Source organism: Salmo trutta, chromosome 33 (assembly GCF_901001165.1).
Source record: "Salmo trutta chromosome 33, fSalTru1.1, whole genome shotgun sequence".
Classification (NCBI taxonomy): domain Eukaryota; kingdom Metazoa; phylum Chordata; class Actinopteri; order Salmoniformes; family Salmonidae; genus Salmo; species Salmo trutta.
Window position 1 is genome coordinate 22,764,186 of NC_042989.1, and position 14,114 is coordinate 22,778,299.

Consider the following 14,114-nt stretch of genomic DNA (forward strand, 5'->3'; position numbering starts at 1 on the left):
AAGACATGGAATCCATTTTTCATTTGATTATTTTTCCTACTGACATTAACCACAAATAATGATGTACTGTAATTTCAATAGCTCAGATTTTATTGAGCATATTTGCCATTTCAAGTATAAAATTATTCTGTGCCGTTTCTGGAATGCAAAGGTCTACGAAGATGAGGATCATTTTATAAATAACAAGAAAATAGATCAGAAAACAACTCCAGTGATGTATGGAAACAATCATAGTACTGAGGAGTAGCTAAATATGGCACATTTGGCTGAATAGTAGACAGCGCAGACATCTCCCATTTTAAACAACTGAAGGAAAAACACTTTGACCAAAGGTCAAACAGGGTTGAGTGAATCCTAATGGCTGTAAATCCGCAATAAATAACTTAAAAATGGTGGCCCAGCCTTCCAGATTTACTCCCATTTATATATTAAGTCGCATATCTCTTTTCACTATTTCCTTGCTTATGACCCTCACAATTGAATCACAAATAGAGGATGACCATTGCATCATTACATGGGGGGGGGGGGAAAATTGGGTAATCTGGACAGATCTACTTCAATATGCTGATGTTTTTTCTCCAAACCATTTTCCTTATATACATAGTCATTCTCTTCATGTAAACACATTTCATGATGGTGTAAGAACAAGACACATTTACAACTATTTACACATTTTACAAAGTCACAACATATTCTCTCATGGGGTGCTCTTGATTATCCAATATCCCTAGTAGGTAACATCAGAAGTGAGAAAAGAGACTGGATGTGCGATAAGGTGATAATACAGACAAAAAGTAGAAAATGAACATGAAAATGGTACTCCTAACACAGTAGCAGTAGTTACTGCCTAATAGACAGTATTTATATTCATATTTCTCAACGTCAATTGCATATATAGGTAAGAAAAGGCTTATTTCATTACAGAAAGCGATCAAATAGGCGTGGCATTTACAGTGTTTGACCCCAAGTTCTGGAATTTTGCTCGTAGTTTTTTTACCAGACTACTCTCAATCTTTTTGTCTGAAGTCAGTGCAGACCTCTTGGCACAGTACTGGTAGTCGAGGCTTTTTGAGATTTTAAGTTTGGTCTTTCCTTTAGCTCCTTGCTCCTCCACTCTCGTCTTCCCTCCAGTCTCCTCTGGCCCATCGCCAGCAACCCTCTCCACTATAATAACCTTGTGCTCGTTGGGCAGGGTAGCCTGACCAGCCATGTAACAGCTCCTCATTGTCTCCTGAAGGTTCTGCAGCTCCTGTAGAGGCAGTGTTCCTAGCAAGTGATCAAAAGAGTGCCACCTGCAAAGCCGTGGCTGAGCCTCTCCCACAGAATCCCCACCCTGGTGGTCCATGGATGACATAGTCTCAAGTGAGTCTGTTAGTCCACTGTTAGTGTCTGTGGAGCAGTTGCAGCTGGATGAGTAGCCATCGGGGCTCCATGAGGTACTGAAGCCCTCAGTGCAACTCTGCATCCTCTCTGGGACGGAGCAGCTATGGCTGACAGGTGATGGGTGGGAGGAACCAGGGTCCAGCCTGTGGTTAGTGTATTTGGAGCGCAGCTCCTGGACATCTGGCCAGTGGAAACTCTGTGTCTGCACTGGGTTGTGAGGACTGTTGGGACAGGGGGACGTGACCCGTGAGCTAGCCCCAGAGTTGAAACTTGGGACTGGGCTTGGGGTCCTCCGCTCATGCACGACCACCTGCTCATAGGATTTGAGTGACAGTGTCAGGTTAGGCCTACCTGCATACACAGAAAGACAGGGCAGAGATCAGGGACAGCAGTTTGATCATTTTAGCTTTGCAGATTAGAGTATCAAATCATAATGGGTCAGCAAAACATTAAAACAGATCCCTGACAGCTTACCCCAGTCTCTCCTTTGGACCTTCTCCTCATAGACAGCTGGCAGGTTCTTAAGGGCAAGGTGGTTCTCAGCCTCCATGTTTCTCTGCCTCACCACGGGCCTGCTTTTCTTGATGCGCTGGCTGTACTGGCGGGCCAGTTGGAAAACCTTGTTCTTCGTCTTCTCCATATCCTGCAGAATCAGGTCCTCTTCCACCCCTGAACGCAGGCTGATGATCCTGGGGAGGGGAGCTCTACTGACTGTGCCTCTCTCCCAGGACTTGGGAGTCTTATTCTGGCAGGACTCCTGCCCTGAGAAGGGGTCTGGGGAGGTTGTGATGGGTGATGGGGATTCCTCTGAGACAGCACCCATGTCTGACTCCTCCAGGATCCTCAGGGGCTCGATATACTCAGCTTCAGGGCTCTCGCTGCTGGTTCCCCCCTTCCGGGATAGATGTGATCTGGGATGGACAATGTCCTCTGTACCCTGGATACCATTGGGTTTCCCAAGGCTCCCATAAACCTCCTCCATCTCTATGTCTTGCCACACTTGGACCATGTCCAAGGATGGTCTGAAGAACTCATCCTCGTCTCCAACAGGAGCATCATTGACACTCTGGGACCTGGGCTTGACGTCTGCAGCTTTTTGTGGCTCCAGCACAGGGGTATTATTAGTCCTCTGCTCTTTTTCTAAGCCAGGAAGGTCGAACACTGACCAGGATGTGGGCCGGTTGTTCGGAGAGACCTTCCTGTGGCCTGGAACTGCTTGGTCCTGGGGTTTGCTGTTGAGCTGCCGGCTCAGGTGTCTGACCAGGCCTGCAGGAATATAGGACAGGCTCTCCCTGCGCTTGATGCTGAAGCTGGCATCCTGGTGCTCTGCATGCTCATAGTACCTCCTGATCTTGTGGATGAGTATCCGGTCCTGCTTGGAGAGAGTGGATCTGCGCTCCACCTCCATGAGGTGGTCTGGTCTAGGGGCAGGCGTAGAGGTGTTGCCTTTCAGGAGCAGTGGGTGCTCTGGGGTGGAGTTAACCAGGGTCTGGACCTCCTCCTCGAGCTCGGTGTTCAGACAGGGTGTGCTGCTGCTCTTGCTGCCTAGCTGAGGTGAGGGGCAGCCCAGGGAACACAGATCCTCTGAGACCACCAGGCTGCCGACAAAATGCTCAGTGATTACACTGCCCTGGTCCAACACAGAGGCAGGCAGGATGCGGCTGGTCTCAGTTCCCACCGCCGCACCAAACTCTGAACACACTCCATTTGTCACTGATGAGTTCATCTCGTCCTGTTGGACAGAGCAGTCACTCTCCTCTTCCTCCCCTCCCGCTTCCTCTACTCCTCCCCCCCAGATACCCCTCTCAGGCTCCAGTGTCTGAGACGTCTCAGGCTGTCTGGGAGGCAGGGTCGGCGAAGCATCAGGCTCTGTGTATAGGGGTGGGTTCGCCTCACTCTGTTCCATCACTACTACCGTAGGAGCACTGCTTTGAGGAGGCACCTCCTCCACATACACCTGGATAAGGAGGAAGGAAGATGAATATTAACATCAGGATGGAATAAAGCAATATGGATATGATAAGCCAACAGGTAGTTATAAATCACCAGTCATTATCTGACATTGGCTCAATGAGCCAAGTCAAATGATCAGGTTAAATCTGCTACAGCAGCCATGATCTCTGATCCATGTCTGGTAGTGCATGTAGTCGAATATTCTGACAACATGACAGAGTCACAGTAGAATGTGTAATAAAACGATCAGAGCATTTTGATTCCATTTTTATCTTTATAGATAATTCCTCACAATTGCCACCGGCCATTTCATACGCCCCTGCTGAACTCTGCTGTAAAATGTAGCACTTTAAAAAACAGTATAACAGTTTTAATTTCACAGATTTGACCCCAGTGTGCAGTTATAACAGACTCATTTCCAGCTGCAGTCTGGCTGTGGCAGAGTGTGTGTGTGTGTTGGGGAATGCAGTGGGAGCTGCGGGTAAGAAATAAGGGAGGGATCAAAACAACTTGTTACACTCGGCTTGGAAGCAGACAGAGCACCCAGGATCTATCAAAATGTTCCCTGTCCATGAGAGATGACAGGGGGCAACAGCACGGAGGGGACATTCATTTACAGGGCATAAATACACAACCGCAAAGTTGTATTAGATCAGAACCATTTTGGACCACCTACCAGTCTTCCAAAATTCCCATCCCCTCAAAAGATTAAGACTTTTCTGTTAGTATCCCCTGTATTTGAGATATACAGTACGACAAAAGAAAACATTAATCTGTTCAGAATCTCTTGAAGCCTAGTCTCATGTGACAGATTTGGTTCTGGGTGCCAAGCTCACCTTAACTTTGACCCAGCCAGTCCAAACTCTTCATACCTGGTCAGTGAAGGTCTCCTCTGTAGCCAACTCGCTGATCTCCTGGGCTGATGTCTCCATCCTCTCCCCCTTTGGTCCCTTCTTAACTAGAACCTCATGGTGTTCTTCATCCTGGGGTAGCAGAACACAACATGAAAGGGACTGCAGCATGCTCAGGGTGAACACTGGGTCTTAGATGGCCAAATCCATACAGCGGAGTATCACAAGACTTCTCTATCATCTGGTTCCAGACAGTCACAAGCTGGGCAGCACTGATTTGCATTTGGTTTTAAAGCACCTGTGTGACAATACATACATTATATAGACAGCTGACATTCATATTACAGGATGGTCAACACTCAAGCCATTTTAATGCTATTATAGCAATTAACCTTAATAAAGCTCCTCTATAGTTTTGGGAAAAATCAAAAGGGAAACCTTTTAACTAACGTGAAGACCAAAGCACATATTATCCTGACTCCCTGATTTGACAGCCAAATTCACCTTTGAAGTCATACATCAGCTCTGTGGATCCACTGACTCAATGCAAATGCACCCATCAAATAAGCACTAGGCTAATTGCTAACTTGTTTCCTCTATAATGTTGATTTTCAAAGCAAATTGTGTCACATGCGCTGAATACAACAGATGTAAACCTTACCTTTTAATGCTTCCTTACAAGCCCTTAACCAACAATGTATATCAATGATGTATGTATAGATCAATGACGGCGCTCTTGCTGCGGGTGATTCTTTGATCCACCTCTACGCAGACGACACCATTCTGTATACATCTGGCCTTTCTTTGGACACTTAAACTTTAAAACGAGCTTCAACACCATACAACACTCCTTTCTCGGCCTCCAACTGCTCTTAAATGCATGCTCTTCAACCGATCGCTGCCTGCACCCGCCTGCCCGACAAGCATCACTACTCTGGACGGTTCGGACTACAAATATGTGGACAATTGTAAATACCTAGGTGTCTGGCTAGACTGTAAACTCTCATTCCAGACTCATTAAGCATCTCCAATCCAAAATTAAATCTAGAATCGGCTTCCTATTTTGCAACAAAGCCTCCTTCACTCCTGCTGCCAAACATACCCTCGTAAAACTGACTATCCTGCCAATCTTTGACTTCGGCGATGTCATCTACAAAATAGCCTCCAACACTACTCAGCAAATTGGATGCCGTCTATCACAGTGCCACCCGTTTTGTCACCAAAGCCCCATATACTACCCACCACTGCAACCTGTAAGCTCTTGTTGGCTGGTCCTTGCTACATATTCGTCGCCAAACCCACTGGCTCCAGGTCATCTACAAGTCTTTGCTAGGTAAAGCCCCGCCTTATCTCAGCTCACTGGTCACCATAGCAGCACCCACCTGTAGCACGCACTCCAGCAGGTATCACTCACTGGTCATCCCCAAAGCCAACACCTCATTTGGCCGTCTTTCCTTCCACTTCTCTGCTGCCAATGACTGGAACGAATTGCAAAAATCACTGAAGTTGGAGACCTATCTCCCTCACTAACTTTAAGCGTCAGCTGTCAGAGCAGCTTACTGATCACTGCAGCTGTACACAGCCCATCTGTAAATAGCCCATCCAACCACCTACCTACCTCATCCCCATATTTACTTTTCTGGTCTTTTGCACACCAGTATTTCTACTTTCACATCCTCATCTACACATATATATCACTCCAGTGTAAATTGCTAAATTGTAATTACTTTGCCACTATGGCCTATTTATTGCCTTACCTCCTTACCACACACTGTATACAGATGTTTATATTGTGTTATTGACTGTACGTTTGTTTATCCCATGTGTAACTGTTGTTTTTGTCACACTGCTTTGCTTCATCTTGGCCAGGTTGCAGTTGTAAATTAGAACTTGTTCTCAACTGGCCTACCTTTAAATAAAGGTGAAATATTTTTTCTTTTATGCAGTTAAGAAAATATACATAGCCTCGTTATTGTTATTTTACTGTGTTACTTTTCATTTAGTAAATATTTTAACCAACAATGCAGTTCAAGAAATAGTTAAGGGCTTGTAAGTAAGCATTTCACGGTAAGTTCTACACCTGTTGTATTTGGCGCATGTGACAAATAGCATTTGATTTACTAAATAAACTAAAGTAAAAAAAGTGTCACAATAAAATAACTAAGCTGTATACAGGGGTACCAGTACAGAGTTAATATGTACATGTAGGGGTGAGGTGACTATGCATACATAATTAACAGCAAATAGCAGCAGGGTAAAAAAATGGCTCTTATGGCTTGGGGTTAGAAGCTGTTAAGGAGCCTTTTGGACCTAGACTTGACACTCCAGTACCGCTTGCCACGCGGTAGCAGAGAGAACAGTCTATGACTTGGGTGTCTGAAGGCTTTGACAATTTTTGGGGTCTGTAATGCCCCGCAACACACGAGAAAAGCATGGTAGTGTGCGTGTTAACCATTAGGACTGGGAACTGCCAGAGACCTCACGATACAACATTATCACGATACTTAGGTGCCGATACAATACGTATTGAAATTGTCACGATTCTATATGTATTGCGATTCAAAACTGTGATATGATGTTCCAAACATATTGCTCACTATATATCTGCTGCAGAGAGACAAGAGAGCATGACAACATTTGGTTTGATCAGTCATGGAAATAAAAGTGCTGATAACATGTTGGCTCTACTAAAAAAAGAGATGGAGAACAAGCTATAGGATGAAAAATACCAGAGTTTTGGCGCAGGTACAACCGACTAGCGCTAGCTAAGGCTACCTAGCAACAAAACAACAATTTAATTAAATCGATACTGAGTCAAGTATCAATATAATATCATCCAAAATTCTATTACGATGTAACTGTTGATTTTTCCCACCATCACTATTACCCATTCCATTCTAAAAACCTCAAATTCAAACAATAACAGACCTTTTAATAGTCACATTTTCCCCAACATTCAATGAAGTCACAAACATGATGATTTATAAATCTGATCTGTAGTGACCAGTCCATGATACTGATTGTTGTTACCATTCCTGGAAGGTTTAGTCCATGCAGTTATTATGTGAGTGTGAAAATCAGAATCATTCCATGATTATGGCAAATGGTAGCTGGGTTTTAGTGAATTGCATCAAGGCTGAGGTAAACAGAGAGGGAGATGGCTGATTGGCAAGCCAGTGAAATTGCAGAGGAAATGGGAGACCCATTGGTGGCAGTGAGCCTCACCGTTGTGAACCGAGCAGAAAGTAAAGCCCTGGCCCTATAGTACCAGCAGGAGATGGCTGCCAGCTTGGAGCTGGCAAAGTCGGCTACCTGGTTATCCTCCATCAGAATATCTGTGTTCATCTCCCCCTTCTCCTCCTCCTGCTGCTCAGTGCCCCCCTGGCAGGGTAAGGACCCTGGCTTAGGGTCCTCACTGGGACTCAGGCCGCAGGAGGGCATCTCCTCCGGGGCTCCCAGCACACCAGGCCTCTCAGCCTCACCTAGACTGGATCCCAGCATACTGACACTAGCAGTTGGCTGCAGGGAACGCCTGTCCCCCAGAAGAGCACCTTCACTGTCTGCGTGCTGTAGCTTCAAGTCACAGAGAGTTGAGGTGTTATTGCAAGGCCAGCATAGAGATGTTCCTTTTTAATGTAATTGCAAGGTGTTGAAAAGAATGGTATCAATGTGACTGCTTTAGCACGGCGTGAGATATGAAGGTACAACAATGTGATCATGCCAAGCCAGCATGCTGTGTGCCCCACATTGTGAACACATCACTAATCAACACAATCCTGAGACAGAAACCTCTGCCTTTATTAACACAATATGGTTCAGCCCAATAAGCTTAGAGTAGCAATTCCTCTATTGGGGTTAATTTCTCTCAGCAAGGTTTTTTCTGCATTTCCTTTCAGAGTCAGTGTCAAACCTGTGAGAACAACATCTCACTGGACCACATTGAACGGAGTCAACCGATTTCCCTTTCCTGCACAGAGGAGAAGAAAACATGGCAGGGAAAAATGTACTTTCATCATTGGGAAGCTTACCTTCAGAATGGCTGCAAGTCAGGAGAAGATAATGAAGAGGAGAAAATATGAGAATGTCAACAATGATGCCACAACAAGAAAGTAGAGTTATATCATACTGTAAACACACTAATAATATCTGAAAACTGGCAAGTTAATTGGATAAACTGAATGAGAAATGCCTCCTTTCAGAGACTCAGAAATGAGGCAATTCACAAGGACAGTCCTCTCTGAGGAAGATGAAGAACAAGAAAATCACAACGTCATTAGGTTTGTAGCTAAATTGATTTGAGAGGGCGTAAAGACGCCAGAGAGACAAGACAGAGGTACTTAGTTTATCCCTTTGTTGCTCTATATTTAAAAATCAGCAGAGATAACGAGGCTGACTGCACAGTCATGGCAGACTAACTGGGGAAGACACATGGAGACAATTTCCTCCAAAACCCATTAGTCTTTAATAGAACCTAACCACACTTATTTATTTCCTAACTTATTGCTGCGGTTCATATAACCATAACCACCTCTATCTCCCCTTCCATTCTCTCCCATCACTGCGGGTCAATTAGAAGGCATGAGAGCAGTGCGAGCCACAGATCTAAAGCCAGGACTGAATTTGACTATTGAAAAGAGCTCCTGCATGACAAAGCCTTTCAGTAATATGGCCCATAATTAACATCATTATGGGTGATCTAGGGCAGAGGAGGGTGTTGGGTTGAGAGAGGAGTAGGGGTCTGGCCTTTTGATCTGGCTGTCCAGGGGTCCAACTACAGCAGAATGACAGCATGGGGTGAATACTGAGACTGAGTATGGGCGACAGGGAACCTGAATCACAGCAGCAGTGGCTCCAGGGTTATGAGCCAGGCCAGCCTGTTAATCTGGTCTCAATCTTCATTTAACATACAAATCTTATCATGATAATGAATAGCCTCTAACAGGGACCTCTTTAACAAGATCGCAATGATAAGTAAATTAGTGGCATCCCTGTGGCCTTACCTTTGGTTGTCCTTACGATCTGTTTCCCTGGTTCTAAAATGTAAAAAAGACAGTTGAAGCATAGTGAATATATTTGTGGCAAACATACAGTATTCTCATGGACTGATATCACAAGCAATGAGCTTTTGAGACGCAACCAAAAACAAAGGAGTCCCGTTAAAAATAGCTTCAGACTGTAGAACTGTGGGGTAAGTGGAACCAATTGAGCCTGAAGAGATGGCTTTGGTGTTGTTTTCCATAAAACAAAACATTGGTTTTACTATGTGCAGGGGGGAGGGAACTAACTCACCTGATGTCCTGCGTCCGGGTCTCCCCTCTGCGGAAAAGTCTTCAGCCCGGCAGGATCCAGCCTTCTTCAGCCTCTCTGGGCTGTAGCGGTACTTCCCAGACCCTGGGTCTGCACACAGCACAGCAAGCAACACCATCACTCAGTCACTACCGCTCGCTCACTCAAAACCAGGTCAGTGAATTAAAGAAATCGTTCTCTACTCTTCAAATGGGGACGCAACAGTTAATAATTGTTCCAAATTTCCAGTGAAGTGATCCTCTTGCACTCAATGACAGCCTTTTCTGTTGCTTTGTCAACAGCCACGTTTAGTGCCTTTACCTTTTATTCATATTAACCATATTTATCTGGAATACTCACAGAGAGAATCCATTTCGAGGATGGCCTCTTTTACCTGGAAGACAGAAATCAAAAGAAAACGGTAGAGTAATTTTTATTAGACTTCAAATTTACAAATGCAGCATTGATACGTTTATTTTTTATTTTTAAACAAAGAACAGCCACCCTTCCTATAAGGTGCATAGGCCTACATGTAAACAACGAACATTAATTTGTAAGTCGCTCTGGATAAGAGCGTCTGCTAAATGACTTAAATGTAAATGTAAATCATCATGTCATAAAGGAGATTAAATGGAGATGCACACAAAAAACATTTATTTTATGCAGAAGTGTGTTAACAGACTAATAGTATTTGTCATAATATAAATGTATAATAAAAAAATGTAGGAATAAAAAAAACAAGAGATAACAGTAGTAGATAATTTAATGAGAATAATTTCTTTGGGTAATCTTAGTCAAATTAGAAGGAATAGTATATAGCGCCATAGATGCAGTCTAGGTCAACATCTTAAAACTGTATGGGAGTCAAGTCAAAGGTTAAAGCTAAATGTAATTGTTTATATTTAAGCGTGGTAACTTGTTCATTCAGTAGGAAGGGTAGCGAAATCTTCAAAGAATGAAATAAAGGGTTGTCAAAGGGACAATTTATCTGTATATCCTCTTAAGGTGAATTTGATATTTCCTAATTTAATAAAAAATATATCTTAGAGCCATACAGCTAGGGAGGAAGGGGCTGTGGATTTCCAATTCAGCAGAATCCTGCCACGAGCCAGAAGAGTTGTGAATGGAATAATATGAGCGCTTAGACAATATACCAGGGGGGTCTTCTACAGTTCCAAAAATAGCAACATAGGGAGATGGTTGACGTTGAATAGCTAAGATACAGTGACAAGATTTCAAAAGACGGAAGTCCAGAAAGCTTATCCATTTGGAGAAAGACCAGGACGGTTGTTAGGTTTGCAGGAGACTGAGCACAGCATTCACATTTGTCCTCTATAGATCAGGGTATATGTCTGCTAGTCTGGACTTGCTCATAATGAACTCGAAGGAGCACCTTGAACTGGATGAGTCCGAGTCAAGCACAGGAAGAAGACGAGTTTACCCTTTTTAATAGCGCTTTCCCACCAGTTTAAGTTCTATATTCAGCAGTTTATCTCATGGCAATGCCTCCGGCAGGTTGGGGAAGATCCTTCAAAGTCAACTCTGATTGATCTTATTTTAACGAATATGACAGATAAATATGTTTCTACTGGCGTCTTCGTCCAAGAGATTAGTGATCATTGCCCAGTTGTGTTAGAGATGTGAGAATACAAAAATCTAAGCCTCGCGCCATTACAAAGAGGAACGTCAGTCAACACAATCTTTATTCTAGTGACCTTGATTGTATTTCAGCTATCCCTGAACCTGATTTAGCTTTGCGCCTCTTTGCAGATGTCTTCAATACCCTTGTGAATAATCATGCTCCCTTCAAAAAAATGAAGGGTTAAAAAGGTAGATCCAATGCCTAGTACACGCCGGAATTATCAAGTCATTCATAAAAGGGATGATGCTTGGGTCAAGGCCAGAAACAGGCTTAGGCCCGTCAGACAAGCTTTTAAGCAACTGAGGAATCATTGTGTAAAATCTAAAAGGCTAAATCTGATTATTACAAAACTGCTCTTTCAGATTGTAATGGGAACCCGGCTAAATTCTGGAAATCTGCCTCCTCTCTGCCACAACAAATTCATTCATACACTGGCCTCATTACAGAGGAAAGAAATGCTGTAATTGATGCATTTCAATCAGCGGGCTCTCTTTGAAAGAACATCTAAGCCTATTTACAATGATATTGGGCTGGATACTGATAGGGAAAACTTGCTGAATGATCAGAGAAATGATGCTAGCAATAGACAAGAAATCTACTGAAGCCAGCAATTGGATTCTGGTCTGCTTAAGTGTGCAGCGCCCATCATTGTTGGCTTAAAAAAAAAAGTCATTATTTAACATTGTTTTCAGGAAATATTCCAAAAGTATGGAAATCACCTCGTGCCGCCATGCCATAAGGGCAGGGATCGTAGTGATTTTAATAATTAATTATCGCCTTATTTCAAGTCTTCCTTGTCTAGCTAACATTAAATATTTGGTAAATGCCCAACTTTGCAAAAACAAATCTGAGAAATGTACATGACACCTTTGTTTACAAGGCCCTACTTCATAAACAACTGTTGAAGTATAGACACCTGAGTTGCCTAACCCAGTCACAGGATTGGTTAACTCAAGGTTTCTAGGGTCTCCACAGAGCTAGGTAAATTTGCTTTTAAATTTAATGCACTGTATTGCTGGAACAAAATTCAAAATCCATTTTATCTTCTGGTGCCGTTTGTGCAATTTAAAGTATTGATTGGGGACTTATTTGCAGAGGAATGCAACTGTTTTTCTGGTTGATTTGTGATGTTTCTTGTGCTTACCATGATTATAAAAGTACACAAAATATTTAAAAATAGTATTATACAGGGCACATTTGGAAAGGAGACCTACGTCTCAATGTCTTCTGTCAAAATAAAGGTTAAGTAAATACAAAATAAATTAAAATAAAAGTATAAGCAATATAGAAGCTTGTATAAGTGGAAGGGAACCATTTGCTCAGGAATCACTAAACATCTACAAAAAAGTAGCCAGTTTATCAGATAATGTTTGGTAAAATTCTGGGGTAGCCGTCAGGTCCCGGAGCTTTGCTACTCTGCATTTACCAAAATTATTCTCGTAATTCTTGCAATGTTTTGCGTCAGATGAGCTGATTGTAGGGGCATTTCAGTTTGCCAAGAAGGAGTCCATTTTAGAGGCAGTGAGTTGGGGATTCAGACGTGTAAAGAGATGAATAGAATGACAAAGGTTTTGTTGATATCGGAAGGGGTCGACAACAAAGTACCATGGGCATCTTCAATATGTGGAATGAAACGAGAAGCTGCATTGCATTTTATCTGATGGGCTAATAGTCGACTGTCTTTGTCACCATCCTCATAGAAATAACCTTTGGATTGTAACAGATTTTCAGCTTTGGATGTAGCCAAATGATCAAATTGTGCCTGAAGATCATTGCTTTTTGTATAGCTCAGGATCTGGGTTCATAGCATATTGGTGATCTAGGTCTGAAATATATGTGGTTGTATATATGCGGTGATCTCCATTAGAGATCTTCATGCTTTATTAAGAGTGGCAGAGTAATAGTGGATATTTGGAGACTAAAAAAAAAACCCTCGACCTTGTGAGATATATATACACACACACACTACTGCTCAATAGTTTGGGGTCACTTAGAAATGTCCTTGTTTTTGAAAGAAAAGCTCTTTTTTTGTCCATTAAAATAACATCAAATTGATCAGAAACACAGTGTAGACATCATTAATGTTGTAAATGACTATTGTAGCTGGAAACGGCAGATTTTTTATGGAATATCTACATAGGCGTACCGAGGCCCATTATCAGTAACCATCACTCCTGTGTTCCAATGGCATGTTGTGTTAGCTAATCCAAGTTTATCATTTTAAAAAAGGTTCATTGCGCATTAGAAAACGCTTTTTCAATTATGATTGCAACAGTTTTCAGCTGTGCTATGATTAAAGAAGCAATAAAACTGGCCTTCTTTAGACTAGTTGAGTATCTGGAGCATCAGCATTTGTGTGCTCGGTTACATGCTCAAAATGGTCCGAAACAAAGTACTTTCTTCTGAAACTCGTCAGTCTATTCTTGTTCTGAGAAATGAAGGCTACTCCATGCGAGAAATTTCCAAGAAACTGAAGACCTCGTACAACGCTGTGTACTACTCCCTTCACAGAACAGCGCAAACTGGCTCTAACCATAATGGAAAGAGGAGTGGGAGGCCCCGGTGCACAACTGAGCAAGAGGACAAGTACATTAGAGTGTCTAGTTTGATAAAGACGCCTCAAGTCCTCAACTGGCAGCTTCATTAAATAGTACCCGCAAAACACCTGTCTCAATGTCAACAGTGAAGAGGCGACTCCGGGATGCTGGCCTAGGCAGAGTTGCAAAGAAAAAGCCATATCTCAGACTGGCCAATAAAAAAGATTAAGATGGGCAAAAGGACACAGACACTGGACAGAGGAAGATTGGAAAAAAAGTGTTATGGACAGACAAATCTCAGTTTGAGGTGTTCAGATCACAAAGAACATTCTTGAGACGCAGAAAAAAATGAAGATGCTGGAGGAGTGCTTGACGCCATCTATCAAGCATGGTGGAGGCAATGTGATGGTCTGGGGGTGCTTTGTTGGTGGTAAAGTGGGAGATTTGTACAGGGTAAAAGGG

General features: G+C 43.0%; 1 protein-coding gene across 3 annotated transcripts in view; it reads right to left on the reverse strand.

The window, feature by feature from the left end:
- Positions 1–67: 67 nt before the first annotated feature.
- Positions 68–14,114, reverse strand: part of LOC115172670 (pleckstrin homology domain-containing family G member 3) — a 65,249-nt gene continuing 51,202 nt past the window's right edge. Inside the window, exons 12-19 of one of the 3 annotated variants that reach the window (XM_029730338.1) lie at positions 9,834–9,867; positions 9,477–9,584; positions 9,188–9,220; positions 8,216–8,226; positions 7,413–7,760; positions 4,209–4,319; positions 1,858–3,340; positions 68–1,734 (exon numbers count right to left, since the gene is read on the reverse strand). In XM_029730338.1, coding sequence (XP_029586198.1) covers positions 932–1,734; positions 1,858–3,340; positions 4,209–4,319; positions 7,413–7,760; positions 8,216–8,226; positions 9,188–9,220; positions 9,477–9,584; positions 9,834–9,867 — 2,931 coding nt within the window. In that variant the 3' untranslated portion in view covers positions 68–931. The remainder of the gene's footprint in view (positions 1,735–1,857; positions 3,341–4,208; positions 4,320–7,412; positions 7,761–8,215; positions 8,227–9,187; positions 9,221–9,476; positions 9,585–9,833; positions 9,868–14,114) is intronic. The other 2 variants (XM_029730339.1, XM_029730340.1) reach the window with 2 other exon arrangements.